The sequence below is a fragment of the Monodon monoceros genome, unplaced genomic scaffold (genome assembly GCF_005190385.1).
Source record: "Monodon monoceros isolate NGI ecotype Baffin Bay Population unplaced genomic scaffold, NGI_Narwhal_1 Super_Scaffold_2, whole genome shotgun sequence".
NCBI classification, from domain to species: Eukaryota; Metazoa; Chordata; class Mammalia; order Artiodactyla; family Monodontidae; genus Monodon; species Monodon monoceros.
In genome coordinates, this window is record NW_021703776.1 from 43,801,931 (window position 1) to 43,820,811 (window position 18,881).

The 18,881-nt window shown below is 47.3% G+C and overlaps 1 protein-coding gene across 16 annotated transcripts in view; it reads left to right on the forward strand.

Annotated features, from left to right (window-relative positions):
- ICA1 (islet cell autoantigen 1) overlaps positions 1–13,583 on the forward strand; it is a 146,237-nt gene extending 132,654 nt beyond the window's left edge. For 9 of the 16 annotated variants that reach the window (XM_029233434.1, XM_029233436.1, XM_029233437.1 and 6 more), the window contains exons 13-15: positions 225–494; positions 10,195–10,284; positions 12,734–12,988. In XM_029233434.1, coding sequence (XP_029089267.1) covers positions 225–494; positions 10,195–10,284; positions 12,734–12,855 — 482 coding nt within the window. In that variant the 3' untranslated portion in view covers positions 12,856–12,988. Of the gene's footprint in view, positions 1–224; positions 495–10,194; positions 10,285–12,733 lie in introns of those variants that run through there. The other 7 variants (XM_029233442.1, XM_029233445.1, XM_029233431.1 and 4 more) reach the window with 6 other exon arrangements.
- Positions 13,584–18,881: the final 5,298 nt, after the last annotated feature.

Sequence of the window (18,881 nt, forward strand, 5' to 3'; positions counted from 1 at the left end):
TGTCCCCAGGAAGTCCTCACAGGGTATTGCTTGGTTTCAGTGGGACTAGAAATTTAATTCCAAAATTTCTTTAGAGGCTGTAAGGGAATTAAGTTATATTTTGATTAACTTTTTAAAAAATCTAGCCATCACCTGGTCTGTCCCATCCCAACCCCCACTACATTTATTCCCTAAGGCCTGGGCCCTTGGTGGTGATATGTTTCGTGTTCTGTTGCTTTGATCAGCTTGCCTGGGCCCAATGGCAGGGACCCTGGAACCTGAAGGTGCTGACAAAGATGACCTGCTGCTCTTGAGTGAAATCTTCAACGCTTCCTCCCTGGAAGAGGGCGAGTTCAGCAAAGAGTGGGCTGCTGTGTTTGGAGACAGTCGGGTGAAGGAGCCAGCACCCACTGCGGCCCCAGGAGAGCCAGACCCCAAGCCCCAGACAGGCTCAGGATTCCTTCCTTCCCAGCTTCTAGATCAAAATATGAAAGACTTCCAGGCCTCACTGGAAGGTATGTACCACAGGGATTGAAATGGGTTTTTTTGTTGGTTCATTTTTTGTTTTTTGAAATCCAGTGGCCTATTTTTCCTTATCTTTTTTTAATGTTTTATGGGTTTTATCTTATAAAACTGGTGTTTTATAAGATAAAATATAGCCGGTGTCTTTTTTGTTTGTTTGTTTTTAAATTTTCCTTTTATATTCAGTGACTCTTTAGCTCAAATTTCAGAATCACGTTCCAGCTTTAAGATATGTATTAGGGTTTAAAATCTATTTCTTCTCATAATTTTCTCCTCCTGTTAACATTTCCTATTAATCAAAGGCTAGAGGGGTGGTTTTCAGTCTTACTTTGATTTTAGACTTTTTCATGGCACACTTGAGGGATCAGATTGCCTTCACGGTTGTGGCTTGTTGACTTTGCTATCTCTTCCTGGCCCTCACCCTAGCTGAGTTCTCCCACATACTCATGAGGCAACATTCTCCACGTTCCCGTAGACACGGAGCTTTCTGGGTGCTTTTTTCCTCTCCATCCGGGCTTACCAGTACCCTGAGTATGCCCTCAGCTCAGCTGTTCCTGTTCTGCCTGAAACACATGGCCCAACAGTCCCCTGAAGCCCGACCATGGCAGAAGTAGAGTTTTCACACTGATCAAAAGTGATCGGCAACATTGATAAGGGTTTAAGGTACTCCGAGGCTCACCAGCAGCCCACATACTGGTTAAGAATTGCTTATGTGGGGAGCACATTGATTTCGAGTGCAAAAACTAACACTCAGGTTGAAATTTAAATTTTGAAGTTTGAGTTTCTAAACAAACAAACCTTGAGAAGGAAACCATTTTAGTAGTTCAACACTTTTTTTCCTCCTTTCATGCTTTCATTGTAAGACAGGAATCACTGTTAAGAAATTCTCAAATTGTTTTGGTTTTTCCATGAATTTAGGCTACCTCCTTTAATAAACAACGTGTTTATCTGGCACTTAAAGCTGAGAACAAGTGGCAGAGCTGGAATGATTAAGTAATTATGGGCTATTAAATTTTAAAAAAACAAAAAAACACCTCAGGTCTTTGGAGATGAGATCACGGACATGACAAGAGTTGGTAGGCAAGACCAAAAGAAAAGTCTTCACTCTTTTTTATGAAATACGTGATTCCTTTCATCGTCCTTATTGAGTCCTATTTTGTAGCCATCTCATTTATTCTCAGTAATGGAGTTAGAGATAGGAGGGATAACTGCAATCCAAAACTACATCTCTGCCCCGACTTTCACCCCTGGGTTTCACCACCTCTTTTGCTGGGACCTCAGATGAGCAAGGCTGACAAAGACTGGGTTTCACCACCACCCACCTGTGGCAGAGGCACTAACAAGGCGTGGGAGAGTCAGGGGCCGGAGCGGGATCCACAGCTCAGAGCTGGGGGCTGCTGGAGACTCTCCAGCTGTGCTGGAGGATGAATCCCCCTGGCGCCCCCAGCTTTGGAGACACCAGGGCCCCTGCTGCTACCCAAGAGCATTCGGCTGGTGTGGCCAAGTGTCACTCTACTGTGAGCGCCCCAGGCTGACACTGAGAAGTCAGAGACACATGCCCTCTTCCTGAGCAGGTAGAGCAAGAAGATCTCAGCTCAGGCCCAGGGCGCTGTCCCCAGAACTCCACCTGAGAGCTAGGACAAGTGTGGTGGCTGTGGGCTTTGCACTTCAGCCTTGCCCCATGGCCAGGAGAAAGGCACACGACCACACTTGGGTCTAAGGAGGGAGGGAGGTGATCTGACAGCAAGAGAGATGCAAGCTCGCGCTATGGAAAGAGAAAGAGGTACTTCAAAGGGAGGCCATTTATTTCTCAGGCAAACAGTCTCAGTGGAGGTTACCACCCCAGTAGCACTTTAGCAAGTTTCTCATTTGTCCAACAAATATTTATTGAGTCCTCTGGGCGCCAGGCACTGGTGATTCACCTGAGAACAAAACAGACAAGGCTTCTGCCTTCCTGGAACTCACATTCTAATGAAGAGGAGATAATGAACAGTAAACATAATAAAATTACATTGTAGCTTAGAAAGTGACCAACGATGTGGAGAAAAGGAAAAAGTAGAGCCAGAGATAGTGTTGGGGGAACAACAGGGTAGATCAGGTATGGTCGAGGGTCTGCAGGAGAAGTACCGGGGTTGGAGTGAGAGAGGGAGGCAGTTGGAGAGGAGACGGGTAGGGCCACATAGGGCCTCATAGCCTTTGGAAGAACTCGGAACCATCACAGCATCTTGGACCGAGGATGGACATGATCTGATTTACCATAAAGGGACCATTCTGGCTGCTAAAAGTTCCCTTTCCTCTGCTGGGGTTCTACCAAGATCAATGTTAAAGGAGTTATTTTTGTAACCTCTGAGTTATCCTGTTTCCTTTGCATGCCAACAGCCATAAATTGAATGTCTATGGAACGCAAAATGACAGAAAGAAAAGTGAACTTCAGTGTTTTAAAGAGGAAGCCCATTCAGCTTCTATACACCTACAGGTTACCAGCAGGCAGCCCCAACAATTCTGCCCCAGTGATGCCCTCTGATTCAGAAAACCTTCCAAACACATGTACAGATAAAGAGTGGGCTCCCTGCTTTGATGATTGATCATGTAATCCAGTTCTAACCATATTCTGTGCTTTTGTCAGGACTCCCTCCAACCTCTTAAAAAAAGAGCAAAAGGTGGATGTTGGCTCTAGATTTTTTTCCATTGCATCCATGGTCTAGAAAATCCATCTATACACATGAATTGCAAAAGAATCTAAAAAATTATTAAACTTTTGACACCTCATATTGAAACTACTTCCCCTGATTATGCAGATCATTCTCCAAAACTAAATCAATTAAGCCTCGGATATAAGTAAGTAGTCAAACTAAACGTGGAGTAGGAAGGCTCATTGGCATATTGGCTCAGCAAGGCAAACAGTGGTAGGGAGTTCAGAGCCTGGGTTTTATTCTGTAAACTCCCTTCCCTGCACTCACTTTGCAGCAATTGGTCAGGCTACTCATTCTCTGGGCCTTTGCCTTCTCATCTGTAATACGAGGTATTAGACTCACTAAATAATCTATCAGGAGAGACCCAAGTCATCTGAAGGAGCTTTCTACTTTTCCACAAATGTCATCTTCTTATCCCTGGGTTAACCCCTACTTCAGAGATGCTGTGGTCCAAAACTGTTTGCTTCTGTGACTTTGCCCTTTGTCGTGGTAAAATAATAAGAACCAGCACTCCCTATGGCATGTGCTGTGGGCCAAGCACTCCCATGTGCTTTACGTGTGTTAACTTACTTCATCCTCACCACACCCTTCCCAGGCAGGTACTGGCATCATCTCCAGCTTACAGCCTGGGAAACTGAGGAACAGGGCAGTAAGTAATTTGCCCAAGATCATACCTCTTGGTAGGAGGCAGGCCGGATTGTGGGCTTGAGCCGCCAGACTCCGGAATCCATGCCTTTCCCCATTCTGTTCTGTTGCCTCCGAGTACCATGTCTCTGACAGCAAACGCGATTCCCGGACGGGCTCCCTCAGGCCTTGCCTTGGGTGCTTCTGGAGGAGCAGGGCTTATAAAGACTGTTATCCTGGCTCTGGGCATCCTGGGTGTGCACAGGGACGGGGGGGGGGAACCACGCAGTCGTGCAGGAGGCATGTGGGTGTGGGAAGGCAGGGTTGTGTCAACCACAAAAGTTGGGTGACATTCCAGAATAGAATATGTGAAATCGAGACTGTCTACAAAAATCTGCGCCTGTGCTAGCCATCGCCCCCTCATTCACTGTAGTACTGTCTAGCTCAGTCTCTCCACCGCCTTTGTAGCTCTTTGTAAGGTCCAGGCAGAGCTGTATCCTCAGGGGCAGTGTTCAGAGGACAGAGGTGGGTGGCTCCAGGCCACAGCTGCAGATACCTCAGCTCCCTTCCGCACTCCAAACCCCCTCCCTCCCCCTCCCTCCTCCACCTCTTCAGTCTTCTCGCCTCCGTATCTCTCTGCTCTCCTCTGTCTTCCTCTCCTCTTTGGCCTGTGTCCTCACTCTTCTCCTTTGCTCTGGGGAAGTAGAAAGGAAGGGGGATTTAGTAAGAGAACAATGATATCTTCCTTCCCCCACCTACTTCAGCCTCTAGGAGAGCAAAACAAAGGAACTTACATTTAGGATCAAGTTGTGCTTAAAAATTTTAAGGAGTTAATTTTAGCTAGACTTTCTAAGGGTTTCTGAAGTTGCCAGCATGATAGGGGCTGGGGTTTTCTATGTCATACAGTGATGAGAAAATTGTACCTTCCTGAGGCCTCTTAAAGTGAGTAGGAAGAGGGCCAGCCAGAGGGGCTGCCTGAGGTAGAGACCCGGCAAGGCTGACGGGCCTCATTAAACATTCTTCTTAATTCCCCACCAACATCCAAAATTTAATTTAGAAACAGACGCTGACACTGAAAAGATAGCCATCTCCTCAAAATAAGTGCACTAGGACATCTTTTAATTTAGGATTCTGCAAACCAAAGTTAGGGGTCTTGTTCCAGATTCTCACAAACATACAGCCCTTTGTTCCTTCTGGATATCCTTTCGTTTTACCTAATTCCGAGGTGCTCTTGCCATCTGGGTGGGTTTCCATTTAAAGCCAGTGTAATGGAAAGCTTAGCGTGATCATTCTCTTAGAGTCACCTTTCCTCAACCAGAGCTCTCCTCTTGCTGTTTCTGGCTTAGCCTTGCTCCAGGCTAACATATTTCCAGGACTCAAATGGAATAATGTGAAAGAAGAGGCTGCTGGGCCACATTTAAAGATAACCTGAACACAGAGCGTGAGCCCTTGGCGTTGTTTGTTCCATCAAAGAAGCAGCACTTTCTAAGCCTGCTGGGCACATCCCCAGGTCTTGGGTATCTGCAGAATTTAAGCGCCTCCGTTAGTCCACAGAAGGAACCTTGGTGACCGTCTACCCTACCGTCACTTTATAGATGAGGAAATCAAGGGACCCCAGAAAGGTCTCATGACTTGCCAAGCTGTTGTGGTTTTATCCACCATTCACATAAGGTCTAAACTCCTCAGCTTGGCTTACAAAGTCCTTTAAGGCCTGCCCCGTTCTCATCACTGCCCATACCCCCCACGCCTTTACTTAGCATGACTCAATGACCTTGTTCAGCTGGAGAACCATGTATTTATTACATCTGTAAGCTGGACTCCAGGGAGTCTGACCCTCCCCTCCCCTCCTCTCGGAGCACTCCACCCACCTGCATGTTCCACTTGTTCTGCTTGGCTAACTTCTCATCCTTCAGGTTCTCCTGTTCAGTGTCATTTCCTCCAGGGACTCCCCCCGCAGTCAGTGTTAGGTGTTTCTGCTCTCCATTCCCTTTACACCCAGTACTTAATCATTCCTCCTCTTATTTCACCTCATTGTAAAATTGATTTAATTTTTTGTCTGCTTTAGGTCGTCATGGGCAGGGCCCATGTTTGTGTTGCTTACCATCATATTTCCCGATCATAGCTCAGTGCCTAGAAGAGATGTTCGACAGAGACATCTGGATGGATGGGTAGATGGATGGATGGATGGCAGGCAAGAAGGAAGGGAGAGATCAACTGACATTAAATCACTAATAGAAAAGAAAACAGTCCTAAGACAATCTCAGGGGTTGGTTCTCATGTCTCTTGACTTATTCAGAAATCGAGATTCAACTTAGATTTATTGAGGGCCTGCTCTTTACAGCCTCTGTATTCCCTCATTTCACCACCAAGATCCCATTTTATCCATACAACAACCTAATGAGGCAGGAATTTTTATCCACCCTTTGCAGGTATGGAAACCGGGGCTCAGAGAAGGTGTGGACAGCAGGCTGGAGCTTGGCCACCAAGACCATGGTCTTTCCACTTTCCCCTTCATGGCCAAACCCACCGCAGAGCACCCTGGGCTGTGCTCGTCAACCCAGCCTGGGCTTTTGCTTTCCCAGTTAGTGAAATATTGCATTCATGGTGAAGTGCTGCTCTGGGTGGTATTATTTTGGCTTTACTTGCTGCTCTAGCTGTCCAGTGTTATTTCTGGCTGATTTATATTTTCCCTTATGTAAGTAAAGGGGGGCAGGATTGCTCCAATAAAATTTTATATGTGTTTCCTGCAGACGGGTAGCACAGTTGACATATCACAGGAGCCGACGGCTAGGCTCGGCATCTTGTTCACAGAGCTCTCAGCTTCTCCTGCCTCCACTCTTCACCACCCATCTCCTGACACAATTTCTCTGAGATGGGGAGACACCTTTCCAGCCACACCTTCCTGTTAAAAACGCCTCAGCCAACTAATTAATACCAACTAGAGAACAGTTGAAGGCAATTACAGGAATATTAGCAACAGTAAGTTCTCGTTAAATAGCATTTTTTTTCCTGATAGAAGCCAAGACCTTTGAAGTCTGGCTTGGTGTTCCATCCATAATTACCCTAGTTGCACCCGTCCCCTAAATAATTCCCAAAGTGTTATGAGTGAGGGTGAAACTGCAGCTCAGTTTAGTATTTGCTTAAAATATATGTATAGAGCTGGTGTCACAACTGTAGCATTTTCTCCCCTCATGTGCATATAGTTGGATTGTTAGACTTATGCTTAATAGCTGTTCTGAGGAGAGATTGTGATTTGGCAAACTGGCTGCTGTTTCTGCTTCACATTATGGGACAAGGGAATAGTGATGGGAAACTTTGAGGTATACTTTCCCCATCATCTTAGTCCCCAAAGGGGGATGTCTTTACCCTCATGCTTTTCTCCATGTCCTATGCTGCAGAGAAGCCCCCAAACCCATAGATTCCACATGTCACACTCCACATATCACTTCCACATGTTCATGAGCGTTTCGATGAGCAATATTCAAAAATCCATAGTTACAAAGGAATCCAATTAGAAGACATTGTCTTTATAAAGGAGTCTGCCATTATAATCCTTTAAATTATATGCTTAAAAATACAACTTTTATTTCTGGTACTTTAAAAATATGACTTGATATACAGTCATTTTATTTGTTTATAGCCATTTGGGAACATGCCCATCACATAAAGTGAGGGGAGCTCCGTTTTGGTATGTGGCTTTATTTCTGCCTCCTGAAGGAAAGTGTTCCACTTTATACTCTGAAAAAGACAGTGGTTGAACCACCGCTTTTCCAGCATTCTCTGCCACCGCTTTGAAAAACAAATGTTGTGCATATTTTTGAAATGGGAAGAATTTTCTCGTGTTCCCACTGTTTCAAATAGCATTCAGAGATCCGGGAGCGGTGGACTTCCACACCCCTCACCTGCCTTTTCTCTGCATCTGTTCAGGATCTTTCTGGAAGTGTGGGCCTCCCTGAACTCAGAGAGCTTGACAAGGTCAAGGAGCTTAAAGCTCCAGGACCTGGGAGGTGGGGTCCTGAAAGCAGACCTCTACTGTTTCCGAGGAGGGTCTCTCTCCTTGTCCCGGCTCTGGCTTCAGCCAAGATGACCCTGATCCTGACAGAGATGGTGACCGTGGCAGCTCCTTGGGGACCATCTGTGGCAGGGCCTCTCACACGACACTGCATGACAGCTGCCAAGGGTTTGTGCTTCCCTGGGCTCCACCCCCAGCAATTCTGATTCAGTGGGTGATGCCCCTGCCAGTGGCACGGGCACCATACTTTGAGAACCACTGCCCTAAGAGATGGAGGCCAGGCTGCAGGCGTTGATGAAAAGTTACACAGGCTGTGCAGAGCACAGTTGGGTCTTGACATTTGGTGTCCAGAAGAGGATTGTAGGGAAAAAGGTAAAATTGACCCAGTTAGAAGGTACCTCTTTGAGCTTTATTTGGCACATGACAAAACTCCAATTTTAACTTTCTACATTTACCACTATTTATGTGATTTGGGTGTAGAAGGAAAATGCCCATGGGCCAATTTTCTAGGAAACAGGGAGGTTATGTTACTCCTGGATTACACCAAATACTGGTCATTTTAAAAAACTGCTTTATTGAACTATAATTTACATACCATGAAATTCACCCATTGTAACAGAACAGTTCAAGGATTTCTGGTAAATTTATATTGTGCAGCCATCACCACAGTCTAGTGTTAGAACATTTCCATCTTCCCAAAAAGTTCCTTTAAAATCTGGTGCTTTTCGTTGTTTGTGAATTATGTTAACAACATGTTCAAGTACCTTTCCAATGGATAACAATACTTTTTAAACCCTCTATGTTTTCATTATTTTAAACCCAATAAATAGGTCACAGGCCACCTGTTTCACTTGTCATTGGTTAGTCTTCATAGAGACGTTTGTGTTTACTTGCCTAAAATGAAATAATCATCCAGTGAGTATTATAGCATCTACTGCGCCAAGCATTGCTTTGCCATCTCTTAAAGCTTCGTAAGTGTACTTCTCATGATTTAAAAGAGTTCTTCAATAGTTTATCTTAATTTCAACACCCATCGTGTGCCAGGTAGTGCACTAAAGGATGTAAAGATGAATAATACATGGTCCCTGCCTTCAAGGGGCTCAGAACTCTAGGAGATGAAACAAAAGTACAAGCTAATCAATATAGTATGATTCTATAATTAGGTCCCTTATCACAAATCTTAGAATGGTAGGGGAAACGAACAGCATTACATCTTATCATTTTTGTGGCATCTACTGAGTGGCTTGCTTGCTTCAGAATTTGGTTTCACTGCCGCAGCTGAACTCTGCCATCTAAACATGATGTCTCATGGCGGCCTTATCAGAGACAAAACCTTTTCTGTAGGAAACACTGCGACCAGAGCATCCCAGTGAAAGGATACAGTTTTAACCATTTGGACCCAACAGTGGTGCCTCATCTGATGGTCTACGTTTCACAATGAGAATCAACAATGGACTTAACCCACACATACCTACCTGTAACACATTAGGTGTTATGGAGCACATTGAAGAAACAGTTCCCTGTCTCATTGAGAAGACAGGACTTACACATGAAGAATTAAAGCAGACGTGCAAAAGAAGTATATGGTAAAGTTCTAAATTAAATGAGTCATGCTGAAACATCCAGCACAGACAGTAAACACTGGGGGGAAACTAGGCTTGCTTCCCCCAAAGCAGGACTGCTGAATGCCTCTTAATCATTAGGGGCAGGCAGAGCACAGGGGGGCCTTTCAGAACAGTGGGTTAGACAAGATCAATGTCATTTGTAAGGGTACGACATCAAGTTAAGGGGATGTTCTTTCCCCTCGTAGATTTGGACTGGACTGCCATTTATTCCTCTGTATTAACTAAACTTCCCAATTTAAATTAGCTGTATGGAAAATAAACGAACTGGATCATATTGGAAGTAGAGAAGACCAGCCATTCCCTAGTTCTGTTGCTACATTTAATGGTGTTCACTTTTTTAAGCTTTCCCCATTTGTGACAGGAAAACAAGGCACTTGATTTCCTTGCAACACTATTGATAATCTTTGGTGTGACCATGAAATGATGTCACTTGGTAAGAAAGATGGGTATAAAACTGAAAGCAAACATGCTTTAGCCTTAGCAATTTCTCATTTGCTTTTCAAAATGCAGTCTTTCCCCTAGTTTCCCATACTCTTAAGGTGGGCATGATTATACATATCCACTCTCCCCTAAAACATATTCCGGGTATGAGGAACATGGGAGAAGGGTCTTTGCCCACCACCCTCCTCTCTCTCTTTGAAGGCTATCAGAGTTGAGAGCCATGTGTGTGCCCCAGGAACTGATGGGGCAGTGTAACTGCCCTTCCCTAGATCTAACAACCTCTGGTTTTGAACATTAGGCTGGTCAGAGAGCAATGTCAATCCTACTTCTCCTCCATGGCCAGCACCAAAGGCAAGCAGTCCAGATGGCAGTAGCCCTGCAGTGAAAGGTAATACAGTGTTCTATCCCCCCTTAAATGACAGTTGCCTTCACTTTCACTGGCCTCACACCCTTTTCTTTATTTCTTTACTAATTTCCCTGTGAGCACCTTGGGTTCAAAGGAGGGGCTGCATGGGTGGAGAGTTCGGCATGATCCTAGGAACTAACATTCTAACTTTTTTCCTGGCTTAATGTCCTAATTCATAACTCCCTCTATCAAATCTAATGAGGAAGACTCAAACATGTATCTCCATGTGACTGGGTGCTCCCCAAGATTGGGTGACAACAGTAAGGGAGAAAAGGCCACTGAGGTTGGCGATCCTTAGCTGAAAATACCATTGCTTCCACCAGACAAGGCATTTGGTTAGTGCTTTTCATGAAGAGCCAGGTGTCTTAGTTGTCAAAAGAGGGCCTTTCGAGCTTGTGAAATCTGTTCTTTTGAGACAAAACATCTGCCTGAGGAAGATCTCATTTGTATTTGCAGCTCTCTCTCTTTCTCTGGTCATCACCCACTTTCCCTATGTTGACCACAGGAAGTTAAAGGAAGTGTCAATTTTATTATCATCAGAAAGCATTCCCTTGATGTTTTTTAGGTGTTGTGCAAATAGTTGCACCTGGTTTTCCCTCCCACAGTGGAGGTCTGGGGAATGTGAGGACCCCCAAGCCCCTGAGGTATAGTTACCTGGCTCTTCACAGCAGGGCCACACCCACCATCGGAAGGTGCTGGGAAGGGGGGGTGAGCATGGAGGGTGTTTTCACTGGTGCTGTCTCTAAGATATCTTTTTTTATTTTTTATTTTCTTTTTCTTTTTTATTTTTTTAACATCTTTATTGCGGTATAATTGCTTTACAATGGTGTGTTAGTTTCTGCTTTATAACAAAGTGAATCAGTTATACATATACATATGTTCCCATATCTCTTCCCTCTTGCGCCTCCCTCCCTCCCACCCTCCCTATCTAAGATCTCTTGACATTCTCTATCAAGAACACACTAATCCTCCTAAGTCAATCTTGCCCCATACAGTTTCCTTGTGTGACCTCCTACATGACTAAAGAAAGAGAAATTACTCCCTTTTTTAAAAAAAAATGATGTCTCCCCCACTCCCACCAAGCTGTATTGAGATCTCTGAAGTCTCAGTTTATCATATCAAAATAACCCAAGTGTTTTGGGGGCTAACTGCACACAGTGTGAAATTAATGTTACATAATAATAACTTGCACAGTTACTAACTAGTCTTGCTTGCAATAGCTTATCTCTGTAATAGATGCATTATTATCTCATTATAAAATAATATCCACAAGAGACTTTGAAAACCAAAAGGAGGAGAATCAGAGGTATAAAGTGATCGGTATACTGTCTTAATGTTTAAGTGCTTTTTAGTGAAAAGATCAAAAGCCCTGTGTATGTTGGTATAATCCCATCAATATTCTCTATCACTGTCATATAACCACTTTTAGCAACTTGTGCTACCAATAGTTTTTGAGACTCTTTTCAACCAGATGGCAAGCACATTCCTAGCTGCTCTCAGCTAGAAGGATAACCTGTCAGAGAGACATTTACTTTATGCTTTTGATACTGCCACCCGTTGTAGAAAGAAAAAAAAGCATGGGTCATCCAAGCGAATGAACTTAGATTCTCATGTGGAATGATTTATATAGAGAGGAGCCTCCAACTTATTTGTAAATCACTTGCATCAGGCACTCTTTTGAAAATGTTCTCCTCATCTGGAAAATAATTAGGCTCTGTAATCGTGGCATTCAAGAAGTTAGGGCAGGTGGTTCGGTGAAAGGACAGCTGAAGGCTGTTCCACTGAGGCTGGAGTGTAAGGGGTATGGGGGCAATTTAGAGCCCAGTGGGGAAGGGGAGGCCTGTCACAGGCCCCCTTCCTCTGATGGGAGAGGGTTAAAGAAGGCAGTGACCTTGAGAGAAGAGGGGCAGTCAGGCCTAGGTGCCATCCCCCCTCCCCGCTTCTGGACCTGTTGCTTCCCCCCCTCCCCCCTTCTGGACCTGTTGCTTTGAAGGCTGAAAAGAGTAACACACGGTGTTTCTCTTAACCCAGCAGATTTGAAAAGATTCCTCCAGGAAGCACCTTGCTTGAGACATTCAGTCTGATTTCTGAAATGACTGATATTTCCTGGTGGTGGTGAAGCATGGGGCCTGGGGTTTCAGGCAGCTCTGCGGGCTGTGGCCATCGCTGGGTGGAGGTGCAGGTGTGGGTTAACACAAAGGATCACTGTGCGTTGAACTGTGTAAAGACCATGGTTTAAAAACGTTGCTCAGCCAACCGGCCAACGGGGGGGCATGGAATACCCTAACAAGGCTTAGCGACAAAGAGCAATGGGGTTTGTCGGATTGAGCGCCCTCCCTCTTCAAGGTGCACCTGGATCCACCTGCCTGCAGCCTGGCAGAGGTGGGAGTTAGCAAGGTAGGTGTGCCCATGTTTGCTCTTCTCTCCCCAGAGCCTGCCAAGCCCTCCTCGGACCTGACTGCCTGGTTCAGCCTTTTCGCCGATCTCGACCCATTATCAAATCCTGATGCTGTTGGGAAAACCGACAAAGAACATGAATTGCTGAATGCATGAGTCTGCAGCCTCCAGGAAGGAGCCCACAGGCGGCTCCAAATCAGCACACCCGGGGGCTTGCAGATGTAGGAAGCGATCAGTATGCTGTTTTAATATTTACGTGCCGTTTTAATAAAATGAAAGGGTCAAAGGCCCTGTTTATATTGGTATGATTATTTACTTTTATTTGGTCTAAAGGGTTCCTGTGAGTTCTCTATGTGGACCTGACGATACAGGGTGGTCTAGGAGCAGTTTCCAGGCCCACCGTTTTCCTGCCCACAACTGCATCGTGGCTGCCGACGTGTCACTGGGCTGCTACAAGGTCCCAAGTTCAAATCATAAACCTACTTTTTGTTAGGTTTAAATAAGGTGGCCTACAGCCTCAGAGGCAGCGGGAGGCTAGGGAGGCTTAAATGCCTCCTCTTGTACCCCCTTGCCCGTGTCCCCCCTTAGCGGGGGGCTGTAGGGAGACACCCTCTTCCTGCCGAGCCACTTTCCAGAGAGCTCTGGGTGAAGCTCCCGCCGACCAAAGACTCTGTCCCACGGCCCCTGCCTGCTGTGCGGTGGGTTCTGTCACGGGCAGTGAGCTTGTCGGGGCTGCACAAATCCCTCTGCGGAAAGCAGCCACATCTGCAGATCCCAGCTCTCCTTTAGTCCTCTCCATGGCTGGAATTCAAAAGCATGTATTTCTGGAGCCCCTTGTGATATTAACTGTTTTGTTTTTTTAATTAAACGGAAAAGATATTTGACATGCAAAGTCAAGTTAATAAATGAGTCTGTCATGTGGACTCAGTGGGGAGGTGCTGTGGGAGTAGAGGCTGGAGAGGGACGGGGGAGAAGGACGGGTCCCACCTGCATGAAGCTGCTGATGTGACCCATGCATCTCCCAGGTCCGGCAGTGGGGGAGGGGCGGGGACTCCTGCCAGCGCGGGCAGGGGTGAGGGTGGCAGTTCTGCGTGAGGGCACATAAGCGACTCAGATAATCCACCTTCGTCAGAGACTCCAGGGCTGCCGCCTCTTCTTGCCGCCCGTGTCACCGGTAATGGGCTGAGAGGCCACACACATCCGCAGAAGCCCGTGTTCCACGCCTTTCACTGAGTCGGGGCGGAGTCTATGACGGACTAGCAAGGCCTTGGTTCTACGAGCTCAGCTGGGCTGGGAGGTGTCTGCTGCGCCTGCAGCCTCAGTCCCCAGCCCCTAAAGGGTCTCCTGGGGCCACTTCTCCACGTGCACAGCGACGCTGGGCCTGCCCAGCTCAGGGGAGGCCCAGCCTGGCGCCCGGCCCGCGGAAGGCGCTCCTTCCTCTGCGAGGGAGGAGACGCAGGTAAGATGGCACCGGGGACTCGGCGGTGCGTATGTGGCTTGTTAAGCTGAGCTCACTTCCGGGCAGGAGCAGCACGGCCCTCCACAGGGGTCTCTTTCCTTAGAATCTCATTTAGCAGAATCCTCAGCCTGGCGTTCGTGGTCTTAGAGGAGATCGGTGTACCTCCCCAGGGCCCCAGCTCACTACCCTGCCCCCACACCACAGGAGGGCTTGCTGTGCCCATAAGCCTCCCTCTCTCTCAGCCTGTGCGTTTGCTGCACACTCCACCCAGGATAGCCCGGCTCCGTGCCCTCAGCCACCTTCACGATGCTACCCACCCCTCAGGAGCTTCCTCAGACCCCGTCTCCCCCACAGGGACCTCTCAAAGTGTAGCCCGCAGTTTTCCGTTGGATGACTGCTTCTCATCTCTGTCCCTGGCCTCCCATCTCCTCAGAAGGCCTGTGCTGTCTGCATGTGCCTCTACCACCGCGTGTTGCAATCCCAGAAAACAAGGCCTCTATTTCCCCAAATCTTCTCTGTCTCCCCACTAATGAGCACCCTGGAGGCACCTTGTAAGCACTGGATTAATGATTGCTGAATGGAGCTGCCCTGTGTGGAATGTTGATTAAGGCCTCATGGTTTCATCCTGGGTCACATTTGTTTGCAGCTGTAAAAACCCATAGCAGCCACCGTAAGGCGTTGAAGCAGGAGGGCCTGACTCCCTCTGTCCAGGCTGGAGGCCCAGGGAGCTTGGTTGGCGGAGGGCAAGGGGTGCGGGGTTCTTTTCTGTTGAATGGATCACTTTAAATACTAACAGGTTGCATTTTATGGTTGATCTGTGGGTGAAGGGGAGAAGAGGATTGTGGTCATTGGACAGCCTTTCCTACAATTTAAAAAAAAAAAAGGCATTTTCTCCCTGGATTTTTACATTTTTGTTAAAAAAAAAAAAAAAAAAGATTCAATTCCCTGTCCCATCTGCAGTCCTCTCGGCCAGGCTCTTGATCCCTCTTGATAGGTGTGTTTCCATCGTGGCTCACACAAAGCCCCTTCGAACACCTCTCCAGTTTAAGGAGAAGAAGCTGCCGCCTGATTCTCTTTTTTTTTTTCTTTTTTTTAGCGATACGCGGGCCTCTCACTGTTGTGGCCTCTCCCGTTGCGGAGCACAGGCTCCGGACGCGCAGGCTTAGCGGCCACGGCTCACGGGCCCAGCCACTCCGCGGCATGTGGGATCTTCCCGGACCGGGGCACGAACCCGTGTCCCCCGCATCGGCAGGCGGACTCTTAACCACTGTGCCACCAGGGAAGCTCTGCCTGATTCTCTTTTAAGTGTCCTGTGTGCCGGCCCAGCCAGGGGGCTTCCTCTGGGACCCACCTCGCGGCCGGGCTGTCTTCGTCTAGAAGTCGAAGGTGCCTCACCTCTTCGTGCCCAATCTTGCTTCTGCTTAATTTTCATCCCATGTCATGAAGCTGCTCTGAACTCTCAGGGACATTCAGAGAGCAACTGCTCCTTGAACACTTTCATCCTTTGGAGGTGCAAGTCTCCCTTCCCCACTCCCCCTGTCCCAGCTAATGTAGAAAGAATATTCACATTTACGGGAGGGAGCCAGAATGTTTCTATTTGCACTTTATAGATTCATCGCCTTCAAAATGTAATTTTAGAAATGTCAAGTTGATTTTGAGTTCTGGGAGAGTGAGAAAAGCATCCGTCAGCTTCAGAATTAGAAATGTGCCAACTTAGAAAGAACCAGCACTTGTTGTTATCAGAGGTTTATGCCCAAGAAAACGTTACCTGCTCAGAACTGGCAGCCTTGGGAGCCCTGAGTTGCCAGTTGGCGTGTAGGTGGGGCTCACCATCATGTGTTGACATTGGGTGTGGGCCAGGGCAGAGGGCCCCCCCAAGGCTGCCTAGCCCTCTGGGTTAAGATGGCACCCACCAGACCTCTCCTGTCCATGCTTCAGCTCCAGGGGCCAATTAACCAAACTCTATGCTTTCCTCTCTGAGACCCCCCCCCAAGGGCTGACCCTGGCAGTGGCTCAGGGCTAACTATTAGCACTGTTGGATTTTGCCAGTATATCAAAGTTGTTTCTGTCTTTGTGATCAACTAGTGTCCTCCAGACAGGCCATGGTAGTTAATCCTCTGCTTTGGTTTAAACCATCTCCCAGTCCCAGTCCCAGTGTAATGATGTAGGTCTCTTTAGCTTTGTTGGAAAATAGATTTCAGGTTGGAGGCAACTCCAGATGATTGGCAATGGCTGCCAAGAATTCTGCATTGAGAAGAATTCTTATAAATGAGTGATATTTGTGATGGGTACAGGGCAAGGAGTGGTGGCAACAATGCTATCTAATTACCAGCACTACATTAGACCTTGCCTTTCATGCAGCTTTTAGATTTCACAACTTCTTCTTATCCTTCTCCTTCTTTCTCCTTTTCTTCTTCTTCTTCCTCCTCTTCCTCTTCTTTTAATCAAAAGTGGCTAGGGGGCTTCCCTGGTGGCGCAGTGGTTGAGAGTCCGCCTGCCGATGCAGGGGACGTGGGTTCGTGCCCCAGTCCGGGAAGATTCCACATGCCGCGGAGCGGCTGGGCCCGTGAGCCATGGCCTCTGAGCCTGTGCGTCCGGAGCCTGTGCTCCGCAACGGGAGAGGCCACAGCAGTGAGAGCCCCGCGTACCGCAAAAAAAAAAAAAAATTGTCTAGGATTTGGCAACATTGACAGAGGGGCATGCATGAATGAGAAAAGCAGAAAGTTCAAAGAACACATTACTGACACCTAATTCAACTCAAACTCACTTAAACAACAACAACAAAAAGTGGGGGTGGATTTATTCACTCAGGTAACTAAAAAGTCCAGGTGTAGGCTTTCATGCATGGCTGGATCTAGGGGCTCAGATGATGTTCTCAACAATTATCCCCTCTTCAGCTCCCAGCTCTGATTCCCTCTGTGTGGCTTCATTCCAACAGACTCTTCTCATAAGGAGGCCAAAAGGCCACCAGCATCTCCAGCCAAAGTCTTGATTTGAGTCTGCCTTTTGTCCTTGGTCCAATCATCAGTCAACCACTGGGGTGAAAAATAGGCTATTTGCCCAGCTTTTCATGAGCCTATCCCTGGAGCTCAACCCTCAAGGACTGGGAATAGAGAGAAGATAGTTCCTTAAGGGAAAGCTAGGGCGCCATTACTAGGGGAAGAGGGAATGGACCTTGGGAAGGAGAATGCAATAGTGATCCACGCTAGTTTCCACTGGAAGGACTTTGACGACGCACTGTGTAGTCTTTCCAGAGGGATATGGAGTGAGCTGTGTTAAAGAACTGGAATGTTTTCCAGGAACCCCACTGGGATCCCTTTTGAGGTCATTCCCAGCACTGGGGCTGGAAGGCTTGGTGCTCTCAGTGGCCCATGGAGGATCCCTACCTTGCAGCTGACCTATAGCTGACTTCAGGAAAGTCAAAAGGGATCACAGAGCTCTTTGTATCCAATCCGCTCATATCCAGGTAATGAGACTGAGGGACCCAGGGGACATAAAAAACCTATAAGTTAAGTGGAAAACCAAGACTAGAGCCCACATTGCCTGACTCCTGGGCCAAGCCTTCTTTTACTTCAAGGTGTTTGCTGGAAACTGAGAGCTGAGGTTTTAGACCAGTCATTAAATACACCTTTTGGAGATAGAATCTAGCACAGTAATATAGGGCAGTCATTAGAGTTTGGGTTCTGAAGCTGGACAAATCTGTAGATACCAAAATTAACAGAAGCAATGCACAGTTACTCTAAAGCAATGGGAGGCTTGAAACCAGAAACACCAAGCCAGCAGAAGCAGAGAGGTATAGACCAGACAGGGGGTGGAGCAGGGGAGAGGGCAGGTGGTGGCCAGACCTTGGAGACAGCCCGGGCTACTCCAGTGCTCTCAGTTAGACTTCTTTGATCAACTGACGAACCTCTTTGAAAACAGGATCTTTGCCTTCTGATAATTAATCGGTAAGAGACTGACCTGAGGACTCTATTGCTCTCAACAGGCCCAAATGCTGGCTCTAGAGTTCTCAAGAGGAGCCACAGTCATTGTGTCCTCCTGGAGAAGAACATGATTATTCTCAATGGAATTCCGGGGCCCCTCAGGCTCTCTATCAGATCTCTTCCTTTCCCCGCTGGCCCAATGGCCTGACACTCTGGTGGCACTTCCAGTATGTTCAAGGGCACTGAGATGTCCTCCTTCCACTGCTAGGAACCCTGCCCCACCTACCTCCCCACCCCCCGGTGGGAGCAACAACCTCAGCGTTGGATAACTGCTGGCTTTGGCATTAGGGTGGTGATTTCATGATGTGGCCCAGCAGAGAGCTGATTGGAAGTGCCCAGGAAACCTCTAAAACCCGACAGAGGCCGCCTCTGCCAGTGAGGGATGAGGCAATCGATTTTAGAAATGCCTCACCAGTAGAGGCTGGATTATATATCAGCTCTCTGGGGCTTCCTTCTCCAGCTACTTCCCAGGGAGCTCTTTTATTGATTTTGATCTGAGGTGTCTCCTTGCTGTTTCTGGCCCTGAACTGTGGGTGCCCAAGGGTCTGTCTCACACTTAGAGCATCCCCCACTGTGCCCCTGTCCCCAGCACAGACAGAAGGCATTCTTAGGATGCACTGCTGGACAGATAACATCCTTGCTTCCATCCTTTTCCAGCACCTCATTGCTATTTCTGATGGCTGGGTTCTAAATTCTTTCTGCCTTACTATAGAGTCTATTCTGGCCCAGGGATTTATGGA